The sequence below is a fragment of the Ursus americanus genome, chromosome 6 (assembly GCF_024610735.1).
Source record: "Ursus americanus isolate L20-20 chromosome 6, mUrsAme1.1.p, whole genome shotgun sequence".
NCBI classification, from domain to species: Eukaryota; Metazoa; Chordata; class Mammalia; order Carnivora; family Ursidae; genus Ursus; species Ursus americanus.
In genome coordinates this window covers 36,581,209-36,606,645 of record NC_142132.1, presented here as the reverse complement: position 1 = coordinate 36,606,645, position 25,437 = coordinate 36,581,209, and the positions used below count along the sequence as shown (strand labels likewise).

Here is a 25,437-nt window from a genome sequence, read left to right as displayed (position 1 = left end):
GACACGAAGGTGGTAAGAGTGGCTTTGGGGTCTGCCTCCCATCAGGCTCTGCTTTCCTTAGCAGCTATCTTGGCAGGTTACCACATTCAGCCTCCCTTAGCCTCTTTCCTCAGCTGTGTTGTAGGGACAGTAACAATAGCATATGCTTCCTAAAGTTGTTGTGAGGGTTGAAAGCAATTTTGTGTTTGAAGAATTTGGCACTCTGCCTGGCAGGTGGCAGGCAGTTGGAGCTCACTGCATTAGTCAGAGCAGAAGACTGGGGTGACTATGGGGTGCATCCTGTAGAAGTGGCATTCTTACAAGGGAGGACTTGGTCCTAATCACAGCTGTCTTCATTGGATGGTGGTTATTGGGATGTCTTTAACACAGATGTTCTCAGATATGTCTTGTGGGAAACCCCACCGGTAAGAGAGTGGATAGCCTACTTCTAAGCCAGGCTTGATGGATGTCCAGCCTCTTCCTAATATCAAGGTGTCATTCCTCTCTCATGTAATTTCTGAGCAACTGTAAATGTTTATAGTTTTAACACTCCTTCCCTCAACCTGGCGCAAGGGTAAATAATCCATCTAGTCATAGATTCCACGGGTCTGTGACCTTGTGAAGATATAGACCATGTCTTTTTCATCTACCACTACTTTACATTTAGGAAGTGTTCAATAAAAGTGAATTGAATTGGTTAAAATAAGAACACACAAGGATCTCTCCCTTATCCAGAATCTCCTTTATCCAGAATCTCATGCCCCTCGAGCAAATGGCATGAATGATTTAGTTTACTGCCTGACATAATTAAGCTTTCTGTCTGGATGCCTGGTTAGGCTCTAGTATGGCGATCAGCCTTGTGTGAGTCTACTTGGTGTAAATTAGTTATTTAGTGTTTAAGCCTGCCATCGGTGTTTTGTCCTGTAAGCCTGCGGACCCAAATTGGGAGTGTAAATGTAAATGTAAATTCTCATGGGAGAATTAGAGAGTGGGTACAAAGCACAGAATTGGTGGCTTTAAGAGGATAAGACAGAAGTTCTTTAAATACTTAAGGCATTACTGCAAGTAAATATAAATGGCAGGCCACTGAACCGTCAGGGGATTATGTTCCCAGGCTGGCAGCTTTGAAGCCCTCAATCCAAGTCTAAGTCCACTACGTATTGTTAGTTAAGACGTTGTAATCAGCCTGTACCTGACATTCCTGCTGATGGCCCTTAGGAAGTCTACAGAAAAAGAGCTATCTGGACCTTGTCCTCAAGTCTTATACCAATAATGGCAAATGCTTAGGCTGTTCTCTCTTTCTGTTGTCCCTAGACACTTTAAGTTGGATGAGACTATCTGCTCCCCTAGGGCAGGGACAGGGCCTCTCCTTTTCTCTTAGGTACCCATAAGCCAGGCACAGGGCCTGACCTATTGTAGGTGCTCACTGCATACTTGCAGATCCGTGAATGAATGAATACTGGTAAATTCTACAGCTCTAACTTTCCTCTAGTGGGGGCCAAAGTAACAGCAAGATAAATCTATTTCCACTCACAAGATGCAAAACAGCCTCACCTCCCACTGTGCTGCGGTAGAACCACTCCCCTCCACGTTAAACATTCTATTCTCTGTCTACCTCAACTAGCCTTGTAAGCGTTGGGTTTTCTTTTTTATTTATAGCATTTTTTAAATTTTTCTTTTATCCTACACTTTCCTTACTGATCATGCTGTCTAGCCATGTCTGGCACAAGCCAAGCGTGCACTCAGCAGCTGGTGCTTCTCCCAGTGCTCCCTCTAATCCTCTTGACATCCCTGTGGAGTAGGTTATGGTCCTCAGTTTACAGTGGAGAAAACAGAAACTCAGAGAGGAAACTGCAGAGGCTCTCCCAAGACGGAACTGACATGGAGTTGAAGCAGCGGGGTTTAGGGTTAGTGGTCACCTCTTGTAAACTGCTATTTGAATCCCTCATTAGCATTGTTGTTTTTAAAATAATTGAGGTTCTGCCATCAATGGATTTCAATTGTTAGCATTTTATTATTTTTTGAATCACTAACTCAAATACTAAATGTATGTAATTTAAATTTGGAGAGACAATAATGCATAATTCAAGTTCTGTGGCAGATAATGGGTGATATACATAAAATAAGTAGTTCCATTGAGAAAAATACTAAAGTACTATTGTGGTATATTAATATCAGAGGAATATAGTTTTTTCCCCAACAATCTCTACTCTGAGGCTTCTTTTTTTTTTTTTTTAACTAGAAACCTTTCCCACTCCCCTAGCCTGCTTTTGAGCTCCTGCCAAATGAAGGGATGGGGGCTGACTTCCTTTCTATAGCAAGCTCTGAATAGCCTTTGCCTATTCTCATTTGGGTCATCTTTGTTTCCATAGTTTTCCCAGTGGGGCCACCAAGATATGGTCTTCACGTGGCTTATTACCTCAGACCACAGCCTTCAGTCAGGTGTGGTGTTCACAGAGGCCCCATGTGCCTTGCTGTTCTTGGCTTACAAGTCTATAAGCATATAGTAAATTGGCATTGGGTCTGACGTCTGCTTGCTTTGCATTGAGTTCCTTGGCTATTTATTCTCAGTTTCAGAATCTGGTTTTGTTATAGATTCCTGTTTGTTTGGCATCTCTGATGGAGTCAGTCCATTCCCTTCATCCCCTTTTACTGTCTTTAATGTTACTGTTTTGTGTGCTTTCTTAAAGTGTTGTTTAACATACGGAGAATCATAGGGCAGAACACTGGCATAGGCCCTAGACCCCTGTCGCTCAAGCTGGTTCACAGACCTGAGTTTGGGGTTCTTTCTCGACCAGCATCCATCTTCACATGGTATTCTCCCCTGTGTCTTCCTTGTGTCCAAATTTCCCTCTTCTTATAAGAAGAGTGCTACTCTTTCTGCATTAAACCACTTTTGCTCAGTCTTTTCCTGGGAGTAAACATATGGCAGATGGTAAGCATTTCAAATAACCCACAGATTTTCTCTGTTTCCTAGACCATAACTGTAAGCATTGGGCCCTTGATTGCCAAACATTCCTTCCTGCTCTGTGACATCGTCCCTGCAAGTGTAATAGGGAGAAACTTATTCTGCAATATTAAATGCACACCAGAGTACTTAGGACTGTGTGAGATTCCATAGGATCCCTTCATACAGAAGCAAGTTGATTCTGTTCTGGATATACCTTTTGTCTTCTGCATCACATTTGATACATATCCCAGATAATTTTCTTGGCACCGTACCTGACAATTTATGGGCTAAAAATTCTACTGTAGTGGAAAAAAATGATTGGAGCGAACCTCATAATGTTTAGAGAGAACCTACCAAACCATTAACCAAATTTCCCCAGTATCCCTTGAAGTCAGAAGCATAGGAAGGGATCAAACCTATAGTTGAAAGCCCTATATACAAAGGTCTTCTCATACCCTGCCCTTATAATATGCCCATTCTGACAGTAAAGAATGGCCTCAGGGCCATTAACAAAATTGTTATTCCTCACTTTCTAACCCAGATACCATCCTGTGAGCCACTTGCTACAGCCACTGGCTGTAGTGAATCTCTGCTCAGCTTTTTACAGTCTAGAACAGGACAGGTAATAACTTTTTGTACCTATTAATAGCAAATCTCTGTAACATAAAACCTGTATTTGTAACCATTTTTAAGTATACAGTTCAGTGGTATGAAGTACATTCACACTGCTATATAGCTATCTCCACCATCCAGCTCCAGAACTTTCCCATCATCCCACACTGAAACTCTTTCCCTATCAACACTAACTTCCCACTTTTCCTTCTCCCAGCCCCTGGCAACCACTATTCTACTTTCTGTCTCTATGAATTTGACTTCTCTGTGTACATCACGTGAATGGAATCACAGAATATTTGTCTTTTGAATATGTGTTTGAATGATGACAGCACCTTTCTTGCCTTCATCTGGGCAGGACAACTGTCCTTCAGGACAGTCATGCCCCAAAGGTTCACTGAAGTGCCCTGCTCTTTTCCCCAGGTTGTTAATTGGGATTTAAATGATCTACTTGCCCTTGTGATTGTTATGACACCCGACGTAGATGATCTCCTACTCTGCTCAGAGAAAAAGGATTCCATTTACTTAGCCTTAGAAGAAGAGGGTCATAAAATTTTAAAAGATAAGTTACCATTTGCCAGAATGCAGTCTATTATTTAGGGCATGATCCATCTAGAAGGGGGAAAACATTTTCTTCCGATAGACTAAAAACTACTCAAATCTGTGATAGATCCCTCACAAAATGACATTTGAGGGTATATAAAGGCTCACCTAGATTTTGCAGACAATGGGTGCTAAATGTTTCTGTGATTTTGATACCTTTTTATGAACTAAGTTCTTAGTAAGAGATTCTCTCCTCAGAGAGCCCTAATAGGAATAGGCTTTCTGGAACCTGCAGGTGGCTCCTCCATGGCTTCCCTCCCTAGACATCTGAAACAAGAGAAAGCCTTTTTGCCTATTTGTGCAAGAGCAATCTGGACAAGGCCTTGGAGTTTCGCGGGAATTATCCAAAACCCATCACTTACTGTCACCTTCCCTTGACATGCCGCAAAGACTTATCCCCCTAGAGTTAGGGCAAGTGCTCTGCTGCAAAATGTGTTGATTCTTCTGCTGATCTAGTTCCAGGCTCCTGGCTTGACCTCATGATTTTTCCTGAAGTACAGACAATACTATTGACTGGAAACACATAACTTCTCAGCCAGCTGATTAACCTCTTAGGAAATTCTATTACTCTCTCCCTCCCAGGTACTACTTACCGCTGCAGCATCCTGAAACCCGGCAGTCTCCTTCCTCTGACAGAAGTAGGGGAACTTAGTGATGATTTTACCTCAGATAATTTGGGAACTCTCTGTACCTTACTCACATGTATTATAGTCTCATATCGAGAACCCTGACCTAATCCTGTTTGCTGATGGATCATTTTCAAAGCTAGAAGTTATCAAGCAGCATATACTATCATTAATTGAAGGTCTCCTTTAGAATATAGTCCTCTCCTGAGGTAAAATCAGCCCAAATGGCAGAATGTATTGCAATTACTAGAGCTTGTTAACTAGCCAAAGACTAGACAGTAAACATATACATAGGTAGGAAGTAGGCCTTTGGAGTACTACGTGACTGGACAGCAAGTTAAGCAACTTTTAGATGCGCTCTACTTACTACAAAGGTGGCTACTGGGAAGTTCGAGAACCACGCAGAAGGAGACAATGCTGAAGCTAAAGCAAGCACTCTGCAGATCATCACGCCAAACAGTGAATTTTCTCCCTGAATCTACTTGTAGAGCACAAATTGATTACTACCTTCAATCAACCCTGGGGAAGCTGTAGAGACAGCGGCATCGTTCTAAACCTCACGTGGGTGAGTCATGGCGTGTGCCATTCCTCATACCGTACTTGGATCAGTGACGCAGGGAAGGTGAGGCAGGCTATACAGTGAGTGCCTTCACAGCAAAAGCTACGTGCTCTGTAAGGTTGACCCTCATGACCTATGTGGGATTTATTCCTGGCCTGGGTTAGGGTTCTGGGTTCACAGCATCTGATAGGGGTTATTAATTGTTCTTGTTCTTATTTTTGTCATCGTGGTCATGGTCCTGGTTCACTGCATTCTATCCAGGGTCTGAAATGCTTGTGCACAGCTACTTCCTCATCGGATGATTCCCATGTTGACACAACAGAAAGGTCGAGAAGACCTCATGATACAGTTGGCCATGGAGATGACAGGACAATCGATCTCAAAGTGGCGAAGATCTGGATTTCTAGACTTCTCTAAATTCGCCAGCTTCTCACAAGCAAGAAAATGATCCGACAGGAGGACTGAGAGACTGAACATGCAAACAGACAATGATCAGGCCGCATGGAAACTGAGAAACTCTGACCCACATCTCTGCAGGAACCAGCCCAGAACAGTCAGGGCTTGGCCAATGACTGCCAGTTTCCCCACTTTTGCGATTTCCAAATCAGGACCTACCAGAGAAAGCCAAATATGTTCCCCAAGCGAATCTCATAAGATGCCCGGCTTCTAGGTAGCCTACCTCCCGCTTCCCCATGCCAACAACCTCCAGTCACCACATGCCTGAAGCCTCCCTCCCTCACCTCCTTTTTTTACTGTAAAGCTTTTCCTTCCTCTGCCTGCCTTTGAGATTCTGTCAAAAGAAATTGATGGTGGTTGACTCCCTTACTATAGCAAGTTCAGAATAAATAACCTCTGCTCGTTCTCATTTGGATGGTCTTTACTTATTTCTACAAAACTCAAGATTATAGGTAATCGGACTTCTCTTGAAAAATACGATTTTCTACCACAATACTTCTTTGACTTCTTTCAATGACTATCTTATGAGAGACCAGAACCCTTGCATCCTCTGTGTCACTCCTTTCCTTAAAATTCACTTCTGATAATCTCTTCTTTTCACACACTTAGGAAGTCCCCCAAACCCTTGGCATGCATCTGGCCTGCCAGGCCCTGTGGCCACAGAACCTCCAGGAAAAATTTCAAGCTCTTTAAAACTCTCAAGAGTCACCAAACATGCAGCACGTCATAGGCCCTTGGTGAGAGAAGCGTCTGAAGACAGGGGCTGTGACGCAGGCTCCCTGAAGTCCTCTGGGTAAAGTCCCTTGCCTCAGGTAGCAAGAGGCAGCCTCGCATTCTTTCTTCTCAGGTGCTAGACCCTTTCTGACCCACAGGAATGACTTTCCTCAACAGGGGAAATGACGTGCAGAAAAGGACTGGCACCAAGGTGAGAAACAAGAGCAGCCAAAAAGAGAAACAAGAGCAGTAAGGCTTACTCTGGCACTGTTTACAAAACTGACCAAGATAAATAGAAACAGGGACACTTAAAATGACCATCACATTTTTATTCATGAACTTGACCCTTTTCATGGTAAATATTGTCTGTGTATGAAATATCAAAATGATTTCCTTCTCAAAAAATTAATTTTGTTTTTGTTTTTTGTTTTTGTTTTTTTTAGTTTTGTAATGTACTTACCTTGCCTGCTCACGCTAACTTTGAACTTGATTGCTCAGTGTCCTCTGAAAGGATGCAGGGTGGACTGCAGAACTCCTGAAGTCACAGTGGTTGGGGTGGTCTCGGGTTGTGACTCCTTCCATGCTGCCTGGCCCAGTTCCTTGTGACACCGATGTTCCTGTAGTCACCACGTTCCTGTAGATGGCCTCCCTGTTATGGCTCTGGGCCCGGGCTCCCGTTGAGAGATGTTGGTTGGCCAGGTCCTGTGATTTAGCACATCCCAGAAACATCTGCAAAAATATCTCATCACTTGACACAGCCATCAAAACCTGAGTTGCAAAGATTAACGGTGATTTCTTCTGATAGTGTGTTGCCTCCTAATCCTAACCCTGGGCATGAAGCGTATTCTCCCTGCTGTAACACTGCCACCCATTTGGCCTTGGCTGCAGACATGGAGAGGTGCCCCAAATTGAAAAATGTTCTACATAGAGGTTCTAATTTTTCGTGAGTCAGCTAAGTATCCTTCCTGTGAATCCCTACAGTTCTAAGGAGGCCAGCAGGCTGCTGCCTATGGAGAAGAGACAAGAACAGAGCAGGCGGCCTCAGGAAGAGGGGTGTCTTCTGTTCCTATGAGGGCAAGAGCAACGGATAAGCTCTGTGCATATCTTCATGCTGAAGGGATGAGGAAGGCCCCTCCCCCCACCCCACTGCTGCACATGGCCTTCAGACCAATGCTATGTCTTTCAGGGGCCACAGAGATAAGGATTTCTCAGGCACCTTCTAGAACCATCCTAAATGCCACCTGCTAAATATCCTACATGTGAATTTGCTCAAAGGAGGAGAGGAAACCATTCACTGGGGGAAAAATACTTTATTTATATTCGGGAAGCTTTATGCTTTTCCTTTGAATTTTCTTTTATATATAAAGTATTTGTCCAAGCCCCATTCTCAGACATTATCTTCAACTAAATTTCCACCCTTAAAATAAGCTGGCTTCATGGTGGGAAAGCATCCTTTGTGGAAGTTGGTGTAGAAACGTACTTTTTAAGACAAATAAACCAAACACACACACAAACACTCCTGATAGAAGTTCAATGCTCTTGAAAACAGGCTCTTAGTATTTTAGTATTAGCTTTTCCCAGCATGGATTTCTAAGCATTCAGAGGAAAAGGAAAGGCTGTAACAAATAGCTCACTCTAGAAATTACATTTACTTCCATTTTCTGTGATCCAGATTGAAGGAGGACACCAAGAGCAGATATGGGTGCCGAGGGCCAGGAGCTGGAGCTCCGAGGGCCAGAAGCAGCTCACGTGTGTGTGTGCATGTGTGTACATGTGCACATGGGAAATGACACGGGCCCTCGGCACCTACTGCACAACACAACCACAAATCAGACTTATGCTGGTAACAACTTAGGTTTATTAACTGGTCCACCTGCTCCCTGCCAGGCATTTGAGGAGGAGTTCAGAGAATGCCTGCCTAACCCAACAGGACATACACAGAAGCACTTAGTCTTTTAAGCTTCATGGTGGTTCAAGGCAAGATGTTTCCTCTGACTGTAACGAACGTTCAATTATGACTATGCATTCTACATCCTCTGTCATACACCTGTCCAACTCTGGCTTCAAGAAATAAACCACATTTGCTAGAGAACCACAAATACCTGAACTCCACACGGCTGCTGCTCTATTTCAGGGAAGGAAACGTAAAAGAAGAAATTCCGTGAATGATGGAATTAGAGGAGTTTTAACAGTTACCATATATGTACCCATTCACATACATATTGTGCAAGACAAGTCAAAGGTATCACCAAGCGCTTCCTGGTGCTTTGAGCATTGTTACTTCCCCAGTGGTGACCACAACAGATTTCCTTGTGATATTTCAATCCTTACACTGAAACTTCAAAATCAGAAACCTGATGTTTCCAATGAGGAAGTTAAAAAGAGAAAAGAAGTTTACACATTTTATGATACATGATTTTATTTACATAACTGAAATTATTTCCTTAGTCACCTTGATTACAAAAGCAAATTAACATGGTATGGTTTAATAACCTTTCATAAATAGATTTTACAAATTTTAATAGCTGATAGGTTGCTACTTAATACTCAGTAATACTTAATACTTAGTAACTTCGGTGTATATGCATAAGAAAATTGTCTGATAGGACTAGTAAGTCTGAGTGCTTTTAAAACTCAGGAATAGACAGTTTGATAACTGGTCAAGGGTTAATTCCCCATCACCCGGTCAGTTAGACCTGGAGTTCTCACCCTGCCAAGCACAAACCTACGGTGGCAACTCACACTGATCGAGTAGGTGTTTTTAACAATTTGAGAGAGTTCATTCTTTTTTTTCTGCATTTAATATGAGTATCACTAAGCACATCTGAAAACCAAAAGTTGACCACAACTAGATATTTGTAAAAGAACCTACCACAGTGTGTCTGAAAAATGGCCGCAACTAAAGCCACGTTACATCTCCAGTACGTGTTTTTCCAGCTCTCTCTCTGGGTTTGTGTGCACACGCACACACACACACCCCACGAGGCTCTGATACATACTCATCCAAGCTACAAAAATGCCCTAATTTTACTGCTTTTGTGAAATGCCTATAAGATACAGTATTTGGATGAGACACTGTCAGTCCTTTTAAGTCTGAAGATCAGAAGGTGTGTTGGTAACCGACCCTCTCCGGCGAAGTTACAGACAGAAGAGCTGCCGAGGACTTCCCGAAAGCCGCCCCCACAAGATGGGAGGAGTGCTGAGTGTCCGTGACCACAAACAAGCAGTGAAGAATGACAAGAAGTTTATGAGTCATGGTCAGAATCTAATAAACAAAAATGTCCTGCTCTAGCAGCACTACGTTGTTACAAACACAGGAAAGAGTGGATACACGTAACCTTTTCACACAAGCTCTATGAGAGCCAAAACATTGTCTTTTCCACATCAGAATTGTAATCGGAGGCGTAGCAGTCCTTGGTCATTGTCAGCGTTACTTCTAACATAACTAGCCGAACTGTCCCTTGTGACCCGAGCACCAACCCCACCCACTCCTCATGTGTGAGATGAGCCACTGCTCTCTGGCTCCGGACGCGTGGTGCGCTGAAGGCTGGCTGCACTGGGGTTCACAGCAGCCACGTCTCTGCTGTCGGCAATCCTTGGACCGGAGGCCACTCCACTCAAATGCCCCTTTTCTTCACACTGTTCTTGTCAGGGGGCAGTGATCACTCAGTGATGGGGACCAAAGTGTCTTGTGAGCCCTCCGCCCTTACACCACCCCTCTACATGGCAAATATGGCATCCGATCTCTTTATTGTGCTAAATTGAAGAATCATTTAAATCATGATAAAAGTCAAATGTCTTCCTAAGAAAAGGTGCCATGATTCTAAAAAACCGTTCTCAGGATCTCAAATGCTGAGCGGAGGCCTGCCCTGAGGTCCCCTCATCCCCTCTAGCCCTGGCAGGGCTTTGACCCCACTCTAAGGCCTTGCTGGGCTCTTGTTCTGAGCAAGGACATGTCGTTTGGGTCAGGTTTTTTTTTTTTTTCTCCTGTTGCCCTTCTGGTGTGTGTGCTTCATGTTTAAATCTTGTTGCCCTGTTTGGCGGCAACCAGAAAAATCAAACAGCTCAGGTAGTGAGTGAGGGACCCACGCGTGTGAGCACAGAGTGTGTGGTGGTCACCGGTGAACACGGACCAACACAGGGTGCTGCCGAGGGCCGAAGAGGAAGGACTAACTAAAGGCTGGACTCGCAACTCTGGTCCAGTGGCTACGTCTGCCAGGAGGGAAAATCACCAGCCAGCGTCAAGTGTACAAAGGAGGGGCCGGCGGACTTTCCGTTCTCGGCATGTTTCTTCCCCTTGGGAGTCCGTTACCTTTCACAAGGAAATGTTAACTATCAAACGCGTCCGTTAATTGTGCCGCTGAGGGTGAAACCATCCAGTTAGCATATACCCTATCATTTGCATATCGTGGACACACAGTGTTAGTGCCATCAGCTCTCGTGAGTGGTACAGGACTCTCTTCAGGCCAGTTCGGGTCTGACATGCCTAAAAATGAAAACAGATCATTTGTTCTGCACTGAAGAACCAAAACTTCATGTGCAGACAGTAAGGCCTTGGCAAAACTCCCTTTGAGGTTCAAACCAAACTTTCTGGTTTCTGTGCCAATTATATGAATGCTTTCGTGCTCCAGGTTTCCAAAACACTGTTATATTTTTGGGGGGAAGATCACGTGCTCTCTTGGTAACTAGAACTTAACAGAAACTACCAATTTTATCTTTTATGAGTTTCGAACTCCGAAATCTGATATAAATATTTGTTGACCTGTTTAAGTCTTTTTTCTAAGACAGCATAAAGCATTGCTGAATTAAAGGGCTTACTGCAGCGGGAAGCTTCTATAAAAAGCTCTCTAAGGTAAGAAGCCTACTCATCTTCCATCCAAGCCTACCACGGAGGAGAGAATCTTCCAAATCAAGGGTGCACGCGGGCGAGCCCCACAGCGTCGACGGGACAAATGGCGTGTCGTGCTAGACCCAAAGCCAGCAAGGAATCAGTGACTCAGGAGGCATGCAAAAGGAACAATCTCAGCTGAAAAATGCTTGAAACTCCAAGAGTTAAAAACAATCAATGATCAAGTTAGGAAACAGAAAAATTTTCAAGTATTTAATCAAAGACAAAAGAAGGAGTTTTGGCAAGAACCGTATTTACTGTCCATTGCAAGACCACAGCACCACAGACTATGTTCTTTCAAAAGCATTTGCTCCAGCTTTCAGCACTGACTTCATAAGTGACAACTGTCATGACAGCATGTAATGCAAAGGATGTGAAAACAGCAGTCAGCATGTGTCCTCCCTGAGGGTGGGCATGTGGGCGGGGCTCAGGCCAGGCTGGCCAATGCTCCCTCATACCGAAAGGCCTCGGAGAGCCCCCTGCCCGCCCAGATGGGGTCTGGGAGTGACCACAGGCTGTGCACTCCGTGCAGGCAGGGTGGTGCTCGCTCCTCCTGTCTAAATTAAATGCCTCCCCAGATTAGGTAAATTTATCCCAGTAGTTAAATTAGAAGTACTATGACTTGATACATACCCACACCAGAAATGACTTATTTATCATTTTCTCAATATCCCCTGAGAGTTCTGCCCAGCTCTCTTTCTTCTCCATAATCGTAAGTTGCCGGGCAGTGTGGTAATTATACTTATTTTCACATCCTTTTAAAAAAACATAGTTTCAAAAATGCCTGAATGTAAACGGATGCAAAGTCAGACATTTACAAACAAAAAGGTTCAGAGAGAACTTTGGTTTCATTCAGACCAGAAACACTCTTAAAAAGCATTACAGAGAGTAAGGATAGTGCAGAGAGGAACGATGTTGCTAGAATCTAGTAAATGCATGTGAAATTCTACCATAGAGTTTGTTTTCAATCCACGTGGAGGGAAGGGCTCGAGGGAGGGGAGCATTATTACAGTCCACCAGGGGCGTCTCCTCCTCTGAGAGGCCATCGTCGTAAAGCAGGGAGTCAGATGGGGTGGACGCGGCCAAGTCCAAGTAGTCCTGGAAGAGAGAGATGGCCGGTCACCCCCGGGGTGGGTCATAACTGGACTTGCGTCCTGCCCCTCCCCGCCCGAAGGCAGAAGCCCTGGCTGAGTCCCACCCCGTGCTGGCTTACTAGCCTCTCTGGGAGACCTGAGCCCCTCCCCGGACAGCCCCTCTCCCAGCCTCTGCTTCGCTGGCCCTGCTCCATAGCCCTCATTGCTCCCCCTAGAAATTCACCTTCTTGGGGCAGAAATGTGCTCCCTCAGTGCCCAGTGCTACCTCTGCAGCATGAGGGGAGTACCGCATCCAGCACTGGGGAACCGGCCTGTTTACCAAACCCGAGGCTCTGGGAGAGCTCACTGCAGCCCCATTACTCATGTGGGAGTGCCAACAAGCATCTCCGATTGCTGGACACTCTTCAGCTTTCCTCTGAGGACCCCTACTGTCTAGAACAGCACGTCAGGACTCAGAAATCTGAAGTCATCGATGTGGATTTTGCATAGGATGCTGCTATGGGCTTTAGCTCCTAAGCCTGATGCTTTCCCAGCGCCTGCCACTGCTGCTGCCCTGGTTAAATGTGTAAAGAACAGTTCTAGCATTTTCCTGGCTGACTTTCAGCTCTGTTCTAGGAAGGCTGGCTCTCTTGGCATCACCTATTACTTTTATTTAAGGTAACCTTGTGATCACAGGATTTGGAGGCTTGGCCCAAGTGGTACACTGATGTTAGGTTTTATTATAAGCAGCCTACACTAACTATGCACCTTTGTTTTTGTGGATGAAGAAATGCCAACTTTTAGTAAATGTGTCAATGGAAAGATGAAACCCTGAAAGCAAGATCTGTGCGTGTCTTGTTTACTTGTATCCCCAGCACCTGCGACAGAATACGGTACGTAGTAGGAGCTCAGTAAATATTAGTTGAACCTTGTTGGCTTTCTCATTTACCTACGAGTTGTAGGCTGGAGGTGCATGGGCTGAATCTAGCCTCCCAGATATGCTTTATTTCGACCAGACTGAGCTTTTGGAAATTTAAATGAGTTATTAATACTAAAGGCTGGAAAACTTAACATAAATATCCTCTGAAATTCAGAAGACCTGACAGTCTGGCACTCATATTCCTATAGATTGTGTGGCTACAGTGAGGGGTTCTTCAGAGGCGCTGGCGCGCTCCTGGTCGCCACAGTCCCCACCACTCCCGAGCCACCTGTCAACCCTCATCCGGGCCCCTCGCAGCATCTGAATTTAGGATACCCACTTCAACTCTACTCTCTCATGTTCCATTACTAAAAATTATTTTGACCTTGGAAGATTTGCCTCCCACACCTGTCCGTGGAGAGTTCTAAGTATTAAGGGAAGAATCTCGGTTTCTTTATGATTTGAGAAGGGTTTGGCTCAAGGAGAAGGGTTCAGTCACTAGCTGCCCTCTGGGGACAGCACGACCATCTCGCTTTGCCCAGCCTTGCTCTGCCCCTGCACTGGGAACTCCATAGAACTGGGGTGAGGCGGGAATCCCTCCACTGCCACATTCAGCCTGCAGATGCCTGACACCAGGAATTGGCTCCAGGTACTCACTCTGTTCTTAACCATCATCTTCTCCAGGTCTTTGCTGATGTCAGCAAACACCGGCCTCTTGTCTGGTTCCTGCTTCCAACACTGCAGCATTAGACCATACCTGGTGGGAAGCACAGATGGGCAGTTAGGACCCAGAAGGGCTGCCCAATCATAGCCGCTGCACCCAGCACAGTGCCCTGGGCCCAGAGGGCTTTGCTCTTAAACCCCAAAGCCATCTCTGCATCACTGACATCCTTCTCTGAGCCGGGCCAGGATCTGGGGGTGCTTGGTGCTGTGGTACACCATCTTGTGAGTCTCCTTTCCCTTGAGAGAGATTTGTCTTCACTTTCCTTTCATAGATATGGATAAACAGCTGACAGGATGTCATACCCACTATGGTGGCTGAGGGAGCAACACCAGTCTTTCAAACTCTTAGGAAGTGTGAACTGGTTGCAGAAACAAACAAACAAAACTTCTGCCAGTCACACCTCTGTCTGGTGCCTTTCTCACTTCCTCATTTCCCTGGGTCGCTGGCATAGTTGCAGGGCCCCCGGGGCTGCCAGGTGGCTGAGCGCCAGGCCAGCTGGCTGCCAGCCCAGGCCACCCAGGGAGATGGCACCTACTCACCCCTGCACTCCCGCATTTAGCTCTGAGCCAGGCACGTGGCAGGCACAAAACCGATTTTGTGGAATGAATGGACCAGCATGTTTCTGCCAGTGACGGCCCCTTTCTCATGTGTTTTCAGCCCGTCTTCTGAGAATCATCTGCTGGAACCGCCATATGTGAAGACTCTGGTGCTCTTGGGCAGGGGTGCCGGGTCTTCTTGCCTGCCCCCTGCCGACCTCTGTGCCTCCACGTGAGCTCTCCCCAACATGAACCCCTAAGGTCATTCTGAATTACCTGCCCCTCCCCAAGGGTCTTGTGGGGACAGGCCTTGGGCCTAATCTGCTCCCTGGGCCTGAAACACCCTTTGATCCTTCCCACTACTTCTCGTTGGCCCTATTTCCCCTCATCCATGTAAGTGTCCCCCCCCAACCCAGGAAGTGCACTCAGCCCCCAGCAGAGTCAGGGTCCCCAGCATCTGCTGTTATGCCCAATGGTGGTTCTCTGACCTCTGCCTTGGCATGCTCTGCCCTGTTACGACCTACTACCCGGTTCACCCTGGTGCCCAGGGCTGCTTGGGAGCAGCGAGGGAGTGAGTATATTGTCTGCGTCTGAGGGAGGCTAGGCCAAAGCAAAGCCTGCTCACATCTCCTCGCTGCAGTTGTCAGGCCTCTCCATCCGGTAGCCTGTCTTCAGAAGGTTGAAGAGCCGCTCTGGAGGAATCCCCGGGTAGGGGTTGCCCCCCAGAGTCACAATCTCCCACAGCAGGACACCGAAGGACCACCTAAGGGGAGCGAGACAACCAGTGAGCGGCTGTACTGGGCCAGTGGTGTCCTCACCTCAGCAGACCAGCAGCAGTTGACCCCGTCAGCCCCCAGTGTAAAGAGGCAGCCAAGGCCTGACTGCATGGTTGGGTGTGGAATGGAGGTGGGGATAGGCCGTCTGCCTGCCCTGCTCTCACCCCTGCGGTGCGGAAGCCCCACCAAGCCACTGCCCAAGCTCAGACCCCACATCCACAAGAAGTGCTTGGCTGGCCCCGTGGAGATGTGCAAAAGCATCAAAGACAGCGCACGGCAGCCAAGCAAGTGCAGCAACACGCGACGGGGGGACCGTGGGCACAGGGCACAGGGCTGCCTGCCCAATTCCTTCACCTTTCCTGCGGGCTTAGAACTTTTCATAAAATCTTAGAAGAAAAAAGGCACTACCACAGAAAAATATTTAACTGTGAGGAAAAACTTACTGTGAAGGGGGAACAAAATCGTATCACAAAACAGCATTATTGCATGAGCCCACTTACAGCAAGAATGCATATACCTACACCCCACGGAAAACACTAGAAGGCCTGTGTATGCCAGAACCTGCAGGAGTTACTTAGGGGCAGTGGGATCCAAGTGGCTTCCAGGGTCTTCATTACCCTCTTCTCGGCATTTCCAACTGTCTACAGTCAGCTTCACGTAATCTGAACACGCTGTTTAAAATTGTTCAGGAACTGCCTTTCCTCAGCCCACGTTATTCAAGATATGCATGTCTGTTGATGGCAGAACACTGAGAAACCAGTCTGTTATGTTTTTGAAAACTATCAAGTCTTGTGATTAGACCTGAAAGGCTAAGTTTTGGTTCCCATCTTTGAGCAGTTGGGACACACCAGCCTAGCAACGCACTCAAGGCCACCCTACCTGTGGTGGGGACCATTCCACTTCCAGGGGAACTTGCCTGAGCCCAGCCCACACTCAGGTCCACAGAGGGGAACTGTTTGGCTGGGCCTGTGTGGCACTAAGATGCCCAGAGAGGAGAGGGAGGGGCTGGGAATGGGAGCAGTGAGCGGAACTTGCAGTTACCTGCTCACTGCTCTCATGCCTTCCACTGCGACTCTCAGAACCACTGTGTGGGCCCCTGCCGTTTGCTGAATGAATACACGAAGCCCCTTCAGCTTGGGGGGGGGGAGGTCATTGCAGATGGCTGGTATGAGCCAACAGGCACTTGTTCCCCAGCCAAGCTGCCCCGAGAGGCATCATGGTGCACTATGCACGTAACTTTGACCCCAGGAAGGCCACACCCACACTTACACATCACTCTGGGTGGTGTAGATATGATCGAAAAGAGACTCAATTGCCATCCATTTGACTGGAATCCGACCCTAAAAAGGGAATGAAGGAAAGGCATTAACATCGCTCTGACACCCTGGGAACCGGCGGGGCGGGGTGGGCGGGGAGGAGGGCGGGAGGCGGAGGAATGCGAGGCCATGTCCCAAGCATTTCCAGCTCTGGAGGGATGCTGAGTAATGACATCCAGAGTGCTCCCCGATACAGAATTGGCAGCACGGCCTCAGAGGGGCTGCAGCTCTAATCCGGGTTTCCTAGGCATGGCTGAGACGCTGGAGGGAGTCAGCCGGCCTGCCCACAGCTAGACAGGGCGTCGTTGTCATGCACCACATCCCTGCTGAGACTGAGAAGAAACCCAAGGAATCACGACCATGTCCAAGTCAGGTTTCCCTACAGCCAGGTCCAGAGGGCTCTGGGGTGCCCTGGGTGGTGATGCCCAATGTGTGGGCCAAGAATGCCACCCAGCAAGATCTCCCCATTTCTGAGGGTAAATGAGTTTGGGAAACCAACTTCCAGTGTTTCCATCTTGGGGACTTCTGATGCAAACCAACACACTAAAGGCTGTCCCAAGAAGCCCTGAGGGAAGAAATCTGTTTTCATGTGTTGGAGCTGCTTTTTTCCCTATCACTTTATCCCAGACCCCTGTTAGCATCCTCTGAAAAAGTGCTCCCACTGTGGAGGGGCTGGGGTCAGACCTAACAAAGGCTTTCCAATACAACTTGAGAAACGGCTCTTCAGTAGGTAAGTCTTAGGACACAAATCAACCAAAAATGTGTGCATTGGATTTTAATGCAACATGTCCTGTAATTTCTTTTTCTTTAAAGCATTCTTTAGGATTTACATCCTTAATGAAGTGTGATTTTCTGGGGCACGTGTTCATGACAATACTGCCTGCCGCCTGTGCTCTCTAGGGTGCCTTGTGCTTGGACGCCTGTACCTCTCTGCCCCCCCATTCTTGGGGGACTGGTGCATCAGTAGAAAGACTCTGTCCACACCCCTGCATGGGGCAGGAAGGAGCCCCTCTCCACTTCCCCTTTGGCAGTTCTGAGATATGCTGTCACAACGGAAACCCTAGAAGAAACAAAACCTCATCCTCACAGCCTATGGCGACATGGGGCTTCTCCTGACCCCTGACAGCAGATCTGAGGTCTACACAAGTCGCCTTTTGTATGTTGTTTTGAGCAGTGTCTGTCCTGAAGGCCAGGCAGCCGTGATTCTTGGACGGCCCTGTGAGTGGCCCTGTCTGGTCTGTCACAAGGAGGCTGCACGACAGCGACTGACAGGGCAGGGGAACTAGGAGTGTTAGGACGAGTGCCACAGGGAACTGGACAACACAGTGAAGCAAATTCCCCAGAAGCGCCCCAGACCACCTATTTCAGAGGTTTGGAGAAAGCGGCTGAGAACCCTACGCCGTGTCTCTGGACTCCGTCTCCAGGGCCTCCCTGGGAGCCTTCCAAACTCACCCAGCCAGGAGTTCCCAGGCCCCCGGCCCAGAGGAACCCCCACCTGTAAAGCAGCTCATTCCTTTCTGCCCCAGAATGACTGCCACACTCAGGTGTATTGACTTCAGTCTCCTTTGAGTGAAGAGCTAAAGTTTCACAGAGAGGAAACGGGGGACCTTCCATCCTGCAGAAGCGAGAGGAACAACTGCGGAGACAACTGTCACTTCCGCAGCACTAGGTGACCTTCAAAATTGGTGGTGATTAAAAGCAAGAGAAGCTACAGGGCCCCGGCTCCCCAGTGGGCTCTCTGAAAGGTCGGGCCTGGCTCTCAGCAAGGGAAGGAACAGACCCAGGATGAGTGCTGAGCTGGGTCTCTGGGGACCCAGGAATCAGGGAAGGATTTGAAGATGAGGGCTAGAAGTTCATACTCTAAGACTCTGTTCTCTGCTCCCCGGATGTTCTAAGGGCTTTGCCCCCATTCACTGTGGGAACCTTGCCCCCTGCCCTCCACTCTGCCCGGGAGCCCTGGGCCATCCACCGGGGACCTGGTACCTTGCTCCTCTTCACATAGGAATCCTCTTCATAAACATCTCGGGATAGGCCAAAATCTGAAATCTTCATCTTCCGCCCCTCGGCTACCAGGACATTTCTGGCAGCCAAGTCCCGATGGACAAGCTGTGAGGAAGACAACAGCAGGGACCCCTGAAACCTAGGTCCCCATGGCAGGCAGTGGGGGCCCGGGCCGGCGCGGCACACACCTTCATCTCCGCCAGGTACCGCATCCCCCGAGAGATCTGCCAGGCGAAGGAGATGAGGTCACCCATGGTCAGGGCCCGCTCCTCGGGGTTGTCCAGGTAGCTGGAGCTGCGGCTGCCTCCACTGCCCACGTAGCCCGGCCCGGCCTTGCGGCTCTCTCGGAGGAATCCCCGCAGGGAGCCGTACTTGGCGTACTCCACAATGAGGAAGAGTGGCCCTGGCGGATGAGTGGGGGCTGTGAGCTGGCTGCCTGCAGGGCTCTGGGCCGTCAGAAATCAGGCCAGCTCTGGGAGCATGGGAGGAGGCTGCAGGGTCCCCAGGCAAGCTCTGCACCCCACCAGAAGTGGGCTGTATCCTTCTGGCTGGTGGCCTGGGTGCCATGCAGCACGAGTTACATGTTTCAGTCCCAGCTCACTCTTGCATGGCTTGCTCTCCTTGCGCTGCCCGTGAAGCAGGCTCCCTGGGCAGTGGAGCACAACCTTCTGGGGTGCCCAAGGCAGGCAGCCACTGTGCTCAGTGCTCCCCTGGGAGGCTTGCCCCTGCTGCTAGGATGTCATGTCTTTCCATACCCTTAGCCCTGCTGCAGCACAGGCTGGGGACAGCGGATGCAGGCAGAGGATCCGAAGCCTCACGTGGCACCTGCTCCCTGCTCCCTGTTCTCGGCAGCTCTGAGGCTGCCGTCCCATCCCAGGCCCAGCCTTGAGTCCTGCTGGTGCCAACCAGCGTCCTGCTGCCTGCACCCTGCCCTCTCGTACCGGCAACATGCACATCCGTGCACACGTGTACACACATGGCCAGAGGCCCTTGTGTGGCACAGACCAGGCCAACCTCCTGTGTCCTTATGTGGGAAATGGTGACAATGCCTTTACCACGCAGGGCTGAGATTGGTCACTTGGAGGCCATGGCACGCCTAGTACCCAGTAGGTGCCCAGGACACACCATCTGTTTCTAGAGCTCCCTGCCCTAGAGCTCCATCTGGAATGGGGTACTGACAAACCAACTGTCACCAGAGATCTCTGAGCACCCACGGCAGGCCCAGAGAGCACACTCGGAGCAGAGGCCTCATGCCCACGCTCTTGCGGCAGCCCTTCCTGGTCCTCTCACCCACACGGGAGGATGCAGGCCCCAGGTGGGGGCCAGAGCCACAGAGGACAAGGAAGGGAAGGAGTAAGAATGCGGCAGCCCAGAGCCCCCAGCCTGCACCGGGCAGCTGCCTGTCCCTTGGCTGGCCTTACCATCCTGGCTGCAGGCCCCGTACAGCTTGATGACATGTGGGTGGTTGACCTGCTTCAGGAGGTTGAACTCTGACAGCAGGTCCCGCAGCTCGCTTGGGGAGGCGTTCTCTGAAATGCACATAAACACGATGAGTTGCAAACCAGTCCCTTCTAGAAGCCACTTCTGTGAACACTTTGGGTCACTGGACCCACATCATAGGTCTGCACAGACCCTGGTTATCTCCTTCCCAGATAGCCTACCCAGGTTTAGACAAGGCCCCCAAGGACCCTGCTGCTCGGGCTTCTCTTAGCTCGTAGGATGGTTAACAGCAGCCTCATCTGCCTCCAGGGAGTAATAACCCTGAGCAGCAAACTTCCTCATCAGCAGGGTCTCTCCAGGCAAACCCTCCCGGGACCAGGCTGTGTGTGTAAGTGGCAGTATTTCCTTGCAACTGCCATCTTTCAAGGAGAGTGGTGCAGAGACTGTACTCATAAATCCTTCTGGGAGGGAAAGAGGACTGTCCCACGTCCTAAAACACTTGCTGACCAAGCACTCAACAGGAGGGTGAGGCCCTGGAGAAAGCTGGAGATGATGGGACTTCACAGAGGTGGCCTCCTGCCATGCTGGGCACATGCATCCTGAGGGTGGGCAGAGCTGTGCTTGTGCTCCCACCAGGCGCTGAAGCCTGGGGGGAGGGATGTGGAGTCAGAAGCTGTGGCTACACAGGCCTCCCGGGACAGTTGCCCCACAGCCCACTGCCGAGCTGTACCACATCGCCCCCACTGGCCACACACTTGTCTGGAAGAGAGAGGACAGCTTGGAGAGAGGGTGTTGGGACCCACACATGGTGGCCCCGGGGGCTGGTCTCTATGTGCCCCCTTAGTGCCTGGGGCCTCATGAAGGCATGGGGAGACCCCAGTCTGTGGACCTAGATAAGCATTCAGAAGTACCCTGCACAGTGTAGCCCCGAGTGTTGTGCTAGAATTCTCATGTGCGCACGCCAGCTTGTACCCACTGCATGGCCGCTGGGCCCTTGGTCCATGTGAACCAAAGTCTGGTCATGGCAGAGGGCCGTCCACCCAGTATCTGCTCAGAAACACCAGTGAGTGTCTCTGTGTGTGGATGAGTATGTGCCCACTTTGAGCCAGACTTATGGCATGAGTGGGTCACAGAGGAGGGGCAGATCCACTGGGGGCCACCGGGGATTGGGCCAGGAAGGGTTCCAGGGGCCAGTTCTTCCAGGTGGCTTCTTCACCAGGAAGGACCCCAGGGGCACTTGGCTGAGAGGAACGAATGGGGCAGACTGGGGTGGGAGAGCTGTCAGTTCAAGACCAAAAGGCTTTTAATTTTTTAAAAACTCAGATCTCTACCCAACACTGGGGCAGAAGCAGCACGAAGCTAGAACCTTCCAAGTGAGGAAAGTCCTCTTGTTCTGTTTTTCTAGGGGCCACCTTGGCCCATGTCATCCATGGTGGGGGTCTTCAGAATGCAGCCACTCAAGAATAGCCATGGGGGGCTCTTTAGAAGGTCCCGGGCTGGCTGTCAGCACCCTGGTTTTCAGGGTGGTTCCGTCCAGCCCTCGGGGCTCCTATAGAGCCACCTGTGCACACTGCCCAGACAGGTACCTTTCAGCATCTTCACGGCCACGGTTGTGTACCCTGCTTTGCCTTTAAGCCGGAAGGCGGTTGCCTTAACCACTTTTCCAAATTCACCTTCTCCCAGAGTTTTTCCAAGAACCAAGTTCTTCCGAGGGAATTCCCACTTTGGATCCTCCTATGTGGGGTTGAAGGAAGGGGAGGAAGAGGAGAAGCGAGAAAGTTGGTGAGGGTAAGAGGAAAATAAGAAGACAAGGCCCATAAATGAGCCCCCAGTGGACAAGCTCCAGTGTGCAAACACTGCCACCTGACCTAGTGGGCAATGGTCATCCCCCTGCACCGAGGGCAGGACCCCACAGTTGGGTAGGATCCCACACATTATGGGAAGACAGCTGTTGCCACCGAATGGCCTGGACTCTGGATGCCTGGACCCTTGTTTGTCCCCCGTCTACGGAACATGCCCTTGGCCATCCCAGGCCCATGTCCTCGTCTCTCAAACAAGGAGTTCGGGACTTACTTAGCACCCCAGGGGTGCTCACATGGGAGTGTGGCCTCTTCCCTGGGAGTCCAAGCCTCCACCAGCTGCCTCCACTTTGGACACCAAGCCCACAAGCTGTGGACGTCCTACAGACCAGGCCCCGATCTGTCTTCTCCAGAGATCCCCAGGATCCCTAAGCGGACTCCACTGGCACCAGTGGCCCAAGCTACCCCCCAGCTCAGGACGCCCAGCTATGAATGGAAGTGTCCAGGGTAACTTCCTTGTGTGCTGCCCCAGAAAAGGTACCACAACAGTAGTTGGGAACCTCCATCCTGACGTGTGGAAGAAGCTACTCCTGTCATGAGACTGGCCATCTCCCTGAACATGCAGCCACCTGCCACCATGTCCCCCTCTACCCACCCTGCCTTCCCACTGAAATCCCACTCAAGACGACTCTGGGACAGCTTCCCAGACCCCAGATCTGAACTCTGACTGGGGATGCCGAAGCCTGTCCTGAGGATGCTGGAACCTCCCCTCCTGTGCCAGCACTGGGCGTCCATTGCCCCAACTCTCCCTGCAGCTGGATGTGGGTGTGGCCTGGGGGTGCTGCTATGCTGCGCCCTGCCAGACTCGCCTGACCCACACAGATGACACCACTGCGCCCACTGTCCTGCTGAGCACAGCCATGCTTTCCAACACCCAGTGTAGGTGTGTGTGCTCTCCTCGTGGGCAGAGGTGGCCTCCTCTCAGCACAGTGTCTCGGGCTCCTGCTGGCCAGCTCCTGGGCATCCTGGTGTTGGCCCAGGTTCCCCAAGAACCCACAGGCAGGGGCAGGGTTGACAACATCATCATCATTACCCTGGTGTTCTTATCGGCACTGAATAAGCATTCACTGCACATGGAAACTGCGCTAAACCTGTGTGGATAGCACTGATTTGATCTTCTTAGAAGACATTAAAAATTCTCCGCACTTTATATAAGAGACAACTAAGGTCAAGCAGTTGAGCAACATGTCCTCAGAGCTGGTCAGTGTAGCCCTTGGACCTCGGGCTGGGCTCTGGCGTCTCTGTGCCGTGTGCCCAAGCTGAGGTGGGCTGAGGGCGGCATGTGTCCACCTGCACGAGCACCTGCCATCACTGCCCTTCCTGTGACCTCTCCATCAACTGCCTGCATTTATAAAGGAATCAAATGGCTTATCCAAGAGGTCTGCTGCAGAGGCTGAGACGCTTCCCAGGACAGGGGTCACAGACCCCATCCGCTGAGCGACTGGCACTAGGAAAGCTAGGGTAGAGGCCATGGTGTCCACCACATGTGGGAATGGCTCCCATGGCCCCGACCCACACTAAGGGATGAGCACCCTTGGGTGGCTCCTCCTATAATCCGTGGCCACCTCCAGCCCCAGTAGGGTACTGCCAAAGTCCCGGTGAGCCTGGAGCTTTCTGCCTGGAGGCCCCTGTCAAGGGGCAATGCTCCCTGCCAGGCCTTGGGGGTACAGCTTCTGTTCACATGCACCTCTCCTCAGTCCCTCTTAGAACCTGGCTTCCAGCTCCTTAGCAGTTGCCAGCAGGGACCCAGGAGAAGCATGGCAGGTTGAGGGGAGGCCCAGCTGGGATGGAGGCTGTAAAGAGCACACGGTAACTGCAGGCCCAGGCCCTCCCGCGGAGAGGAGGGATTGGGAGCCTGCTGCCTCTGGCTGGCACTCTCTATCAGCCAGCTGGTTGCAGAGTCCTGGGGCCATCCTCCGCCACAGCTGGCCCAGAGGCCCCATGGTATCCCTTTTTCCGCTCCACAAATGAACTCCCCTCCCCACGGCTGCCACCCTGGCCCAGCCCCTGCCTGCTGCCATCTTTTGACTGGATGGGGAGAGCGCCTCATCATAGGGCCCCCACTTTTGCACCCATCCCATAGACTGGGGCCCCAACAGAGCAGCCTGCAGAAATGAAGGCCAAATATGGGCCTCCTCCGCTGAACCCCCAAACCCCAGGGCCCCACCTTCTGAGAATAAAATTCACAGTCTTCCTCAGGGCCTCCCCCCAGTCCTCGGGGCATCTGCAGGACAGTTCTTTATCAGATATGGCGTGGCCCACCCTCCCAAATCTCAGTCCACCTAAATTAGCACCTAGCACTCTCCACTCTGCTAAACTGCCCCATGACCTCTGCAACCCTCCCTCCCGCCTGCCCTTCCTGGAAGGCAGCTCCGTGAAGACTTGGGGATTGCTCATGGGATGTTCCTGGTGGGCGAGGATGCATTAGCTGCTTGTGGGCTACTGGACACTCGGCACCAGGGAGCCCCACTCCTACTTCCCCGCTTCCCCAGGCCGGACGTCAGTGCCCCCTGCAGGGCCTCCAGGAGGGCTGCCTCCCAGGCCGAGGCCCTCCCTGGAGCCTCACCGGGATCTTGAAGGCATCCACAGAGACCTGGTTCTCCATGGAGTCCAGGGAGGGCCGGCGGGCACCCGACGAGGAGTAACTGACTGGGAAGGCCTGGGCCGGCCGGCGGAAGGTCATCTCAGCGGAGGCGATGGGCGGCTTGTGGGCGTTCTTGTGGTAGCGGTGGATGCAGAAGGTGGAGAGCAGCATGGAGATGATGAAGGAGAAGAGCACGGCCGCCGCGATCACTGTGCGGCAGAGCTCGTCACACAGTGGGTCTGCAGGCAGGGGTGGCCGTGAGGGACAGTGTGCCGGGAGGGGGCCCCGGTGCCCACCGCTGGAGGGCTGCCCTGGCAGACTAAGCAGCCGGCAAGCGCTGCAGGAGTCTGGATGTGAGAGTAACGCACACACTCACACGGCAGCGACCGTGTGGCAGGGGCTGTACCGTACGTTTTCCCTATGTAGACTTGTCACCCTCCTACAGAAGGGCCAAGAGGCCCAGGGAGTTTAAGCAGCCTGCCCAAGGTCACACAGCAGAGGCAGCGTGTGCACTGCACCAGCCATGGAACACTGCACCGAAGTCAGCTGGCCCCAGAGCGCTGGTGGGGAGGTGGAGTCCCTCCTCTGTGTGCCCATCATCTTTCGTATTTTCTTTATAAAACTGAGAGAGGGAAGGAAAGTGGCTTTGCACCTAGCACCATGCAGCAACAACTCAAATATGAGAAAAACGTCCCTGGGCTCAGGCAGGAAAGCTCCCTGGGTGCTCAGGCCCCTGCCGCCCACGGCACCTGCTGGTCCAGAAGGAACACTTGCGGGCTCTGGCTGGGAGGGTGGGGTTCTGGTCAGACGGTGCCATGGGCC

The 25,437-nt window shown here is 50.4% G+C and overlaps 1 protein-coding gene across 1 annotated transcript in view; it reads right to left on the bottom strand.

The window, feature by feature from the left end:
* Positions 1-10,458: 10,458 nt before the first annotated feature.
* RET (ret proto-oncogene) overlaps positions 10,459-25,437 on the bottom strand; it is a 48,728-nt gene continuing 33,749 nt past the window's right edge. Inside the window, exons 11-20 of the mRNA XM_045810020.2 lie at positions 24,598-24,854; positions 21,759-21,906; positions 20,154-20,261; positions 18,921-19,135; positions 18,715-18,837; positions 16,685-16,755; positions 15,265-15,402; positions 14,037-14,136; positions 12,338-12,485; positions 10,459-10,985 (exon numbers count right to left, since the gene is read on the bottom strand). Coding sequence (XP_045665976.1) covers positions 10,828-10,985; positions 12,338-12,485; positions 14,037-14,136; positions 15,265-15,402; positions 16,685-16,755; positions 18,715-18,837; positions 18,921-19,135; positions 20,154-20,261; positions 21,759-21,906; positions 24,598-24,854 — 1,466 coding nt within the window. The 3' untranslated portion in view covers positions 10,459-10,827. The remainder of the gene's footprint in view (positions 10,986-12,337; positions 12,486-14,036; positions 14,137-15,264; positions 15,403-16,684; positions 16,756-18,714; positions 18,838-18,920; positions 19,136-20,153; positions 20,262-21,758; positions 21,907-24,597; positions 24,855-25,437) is intronic.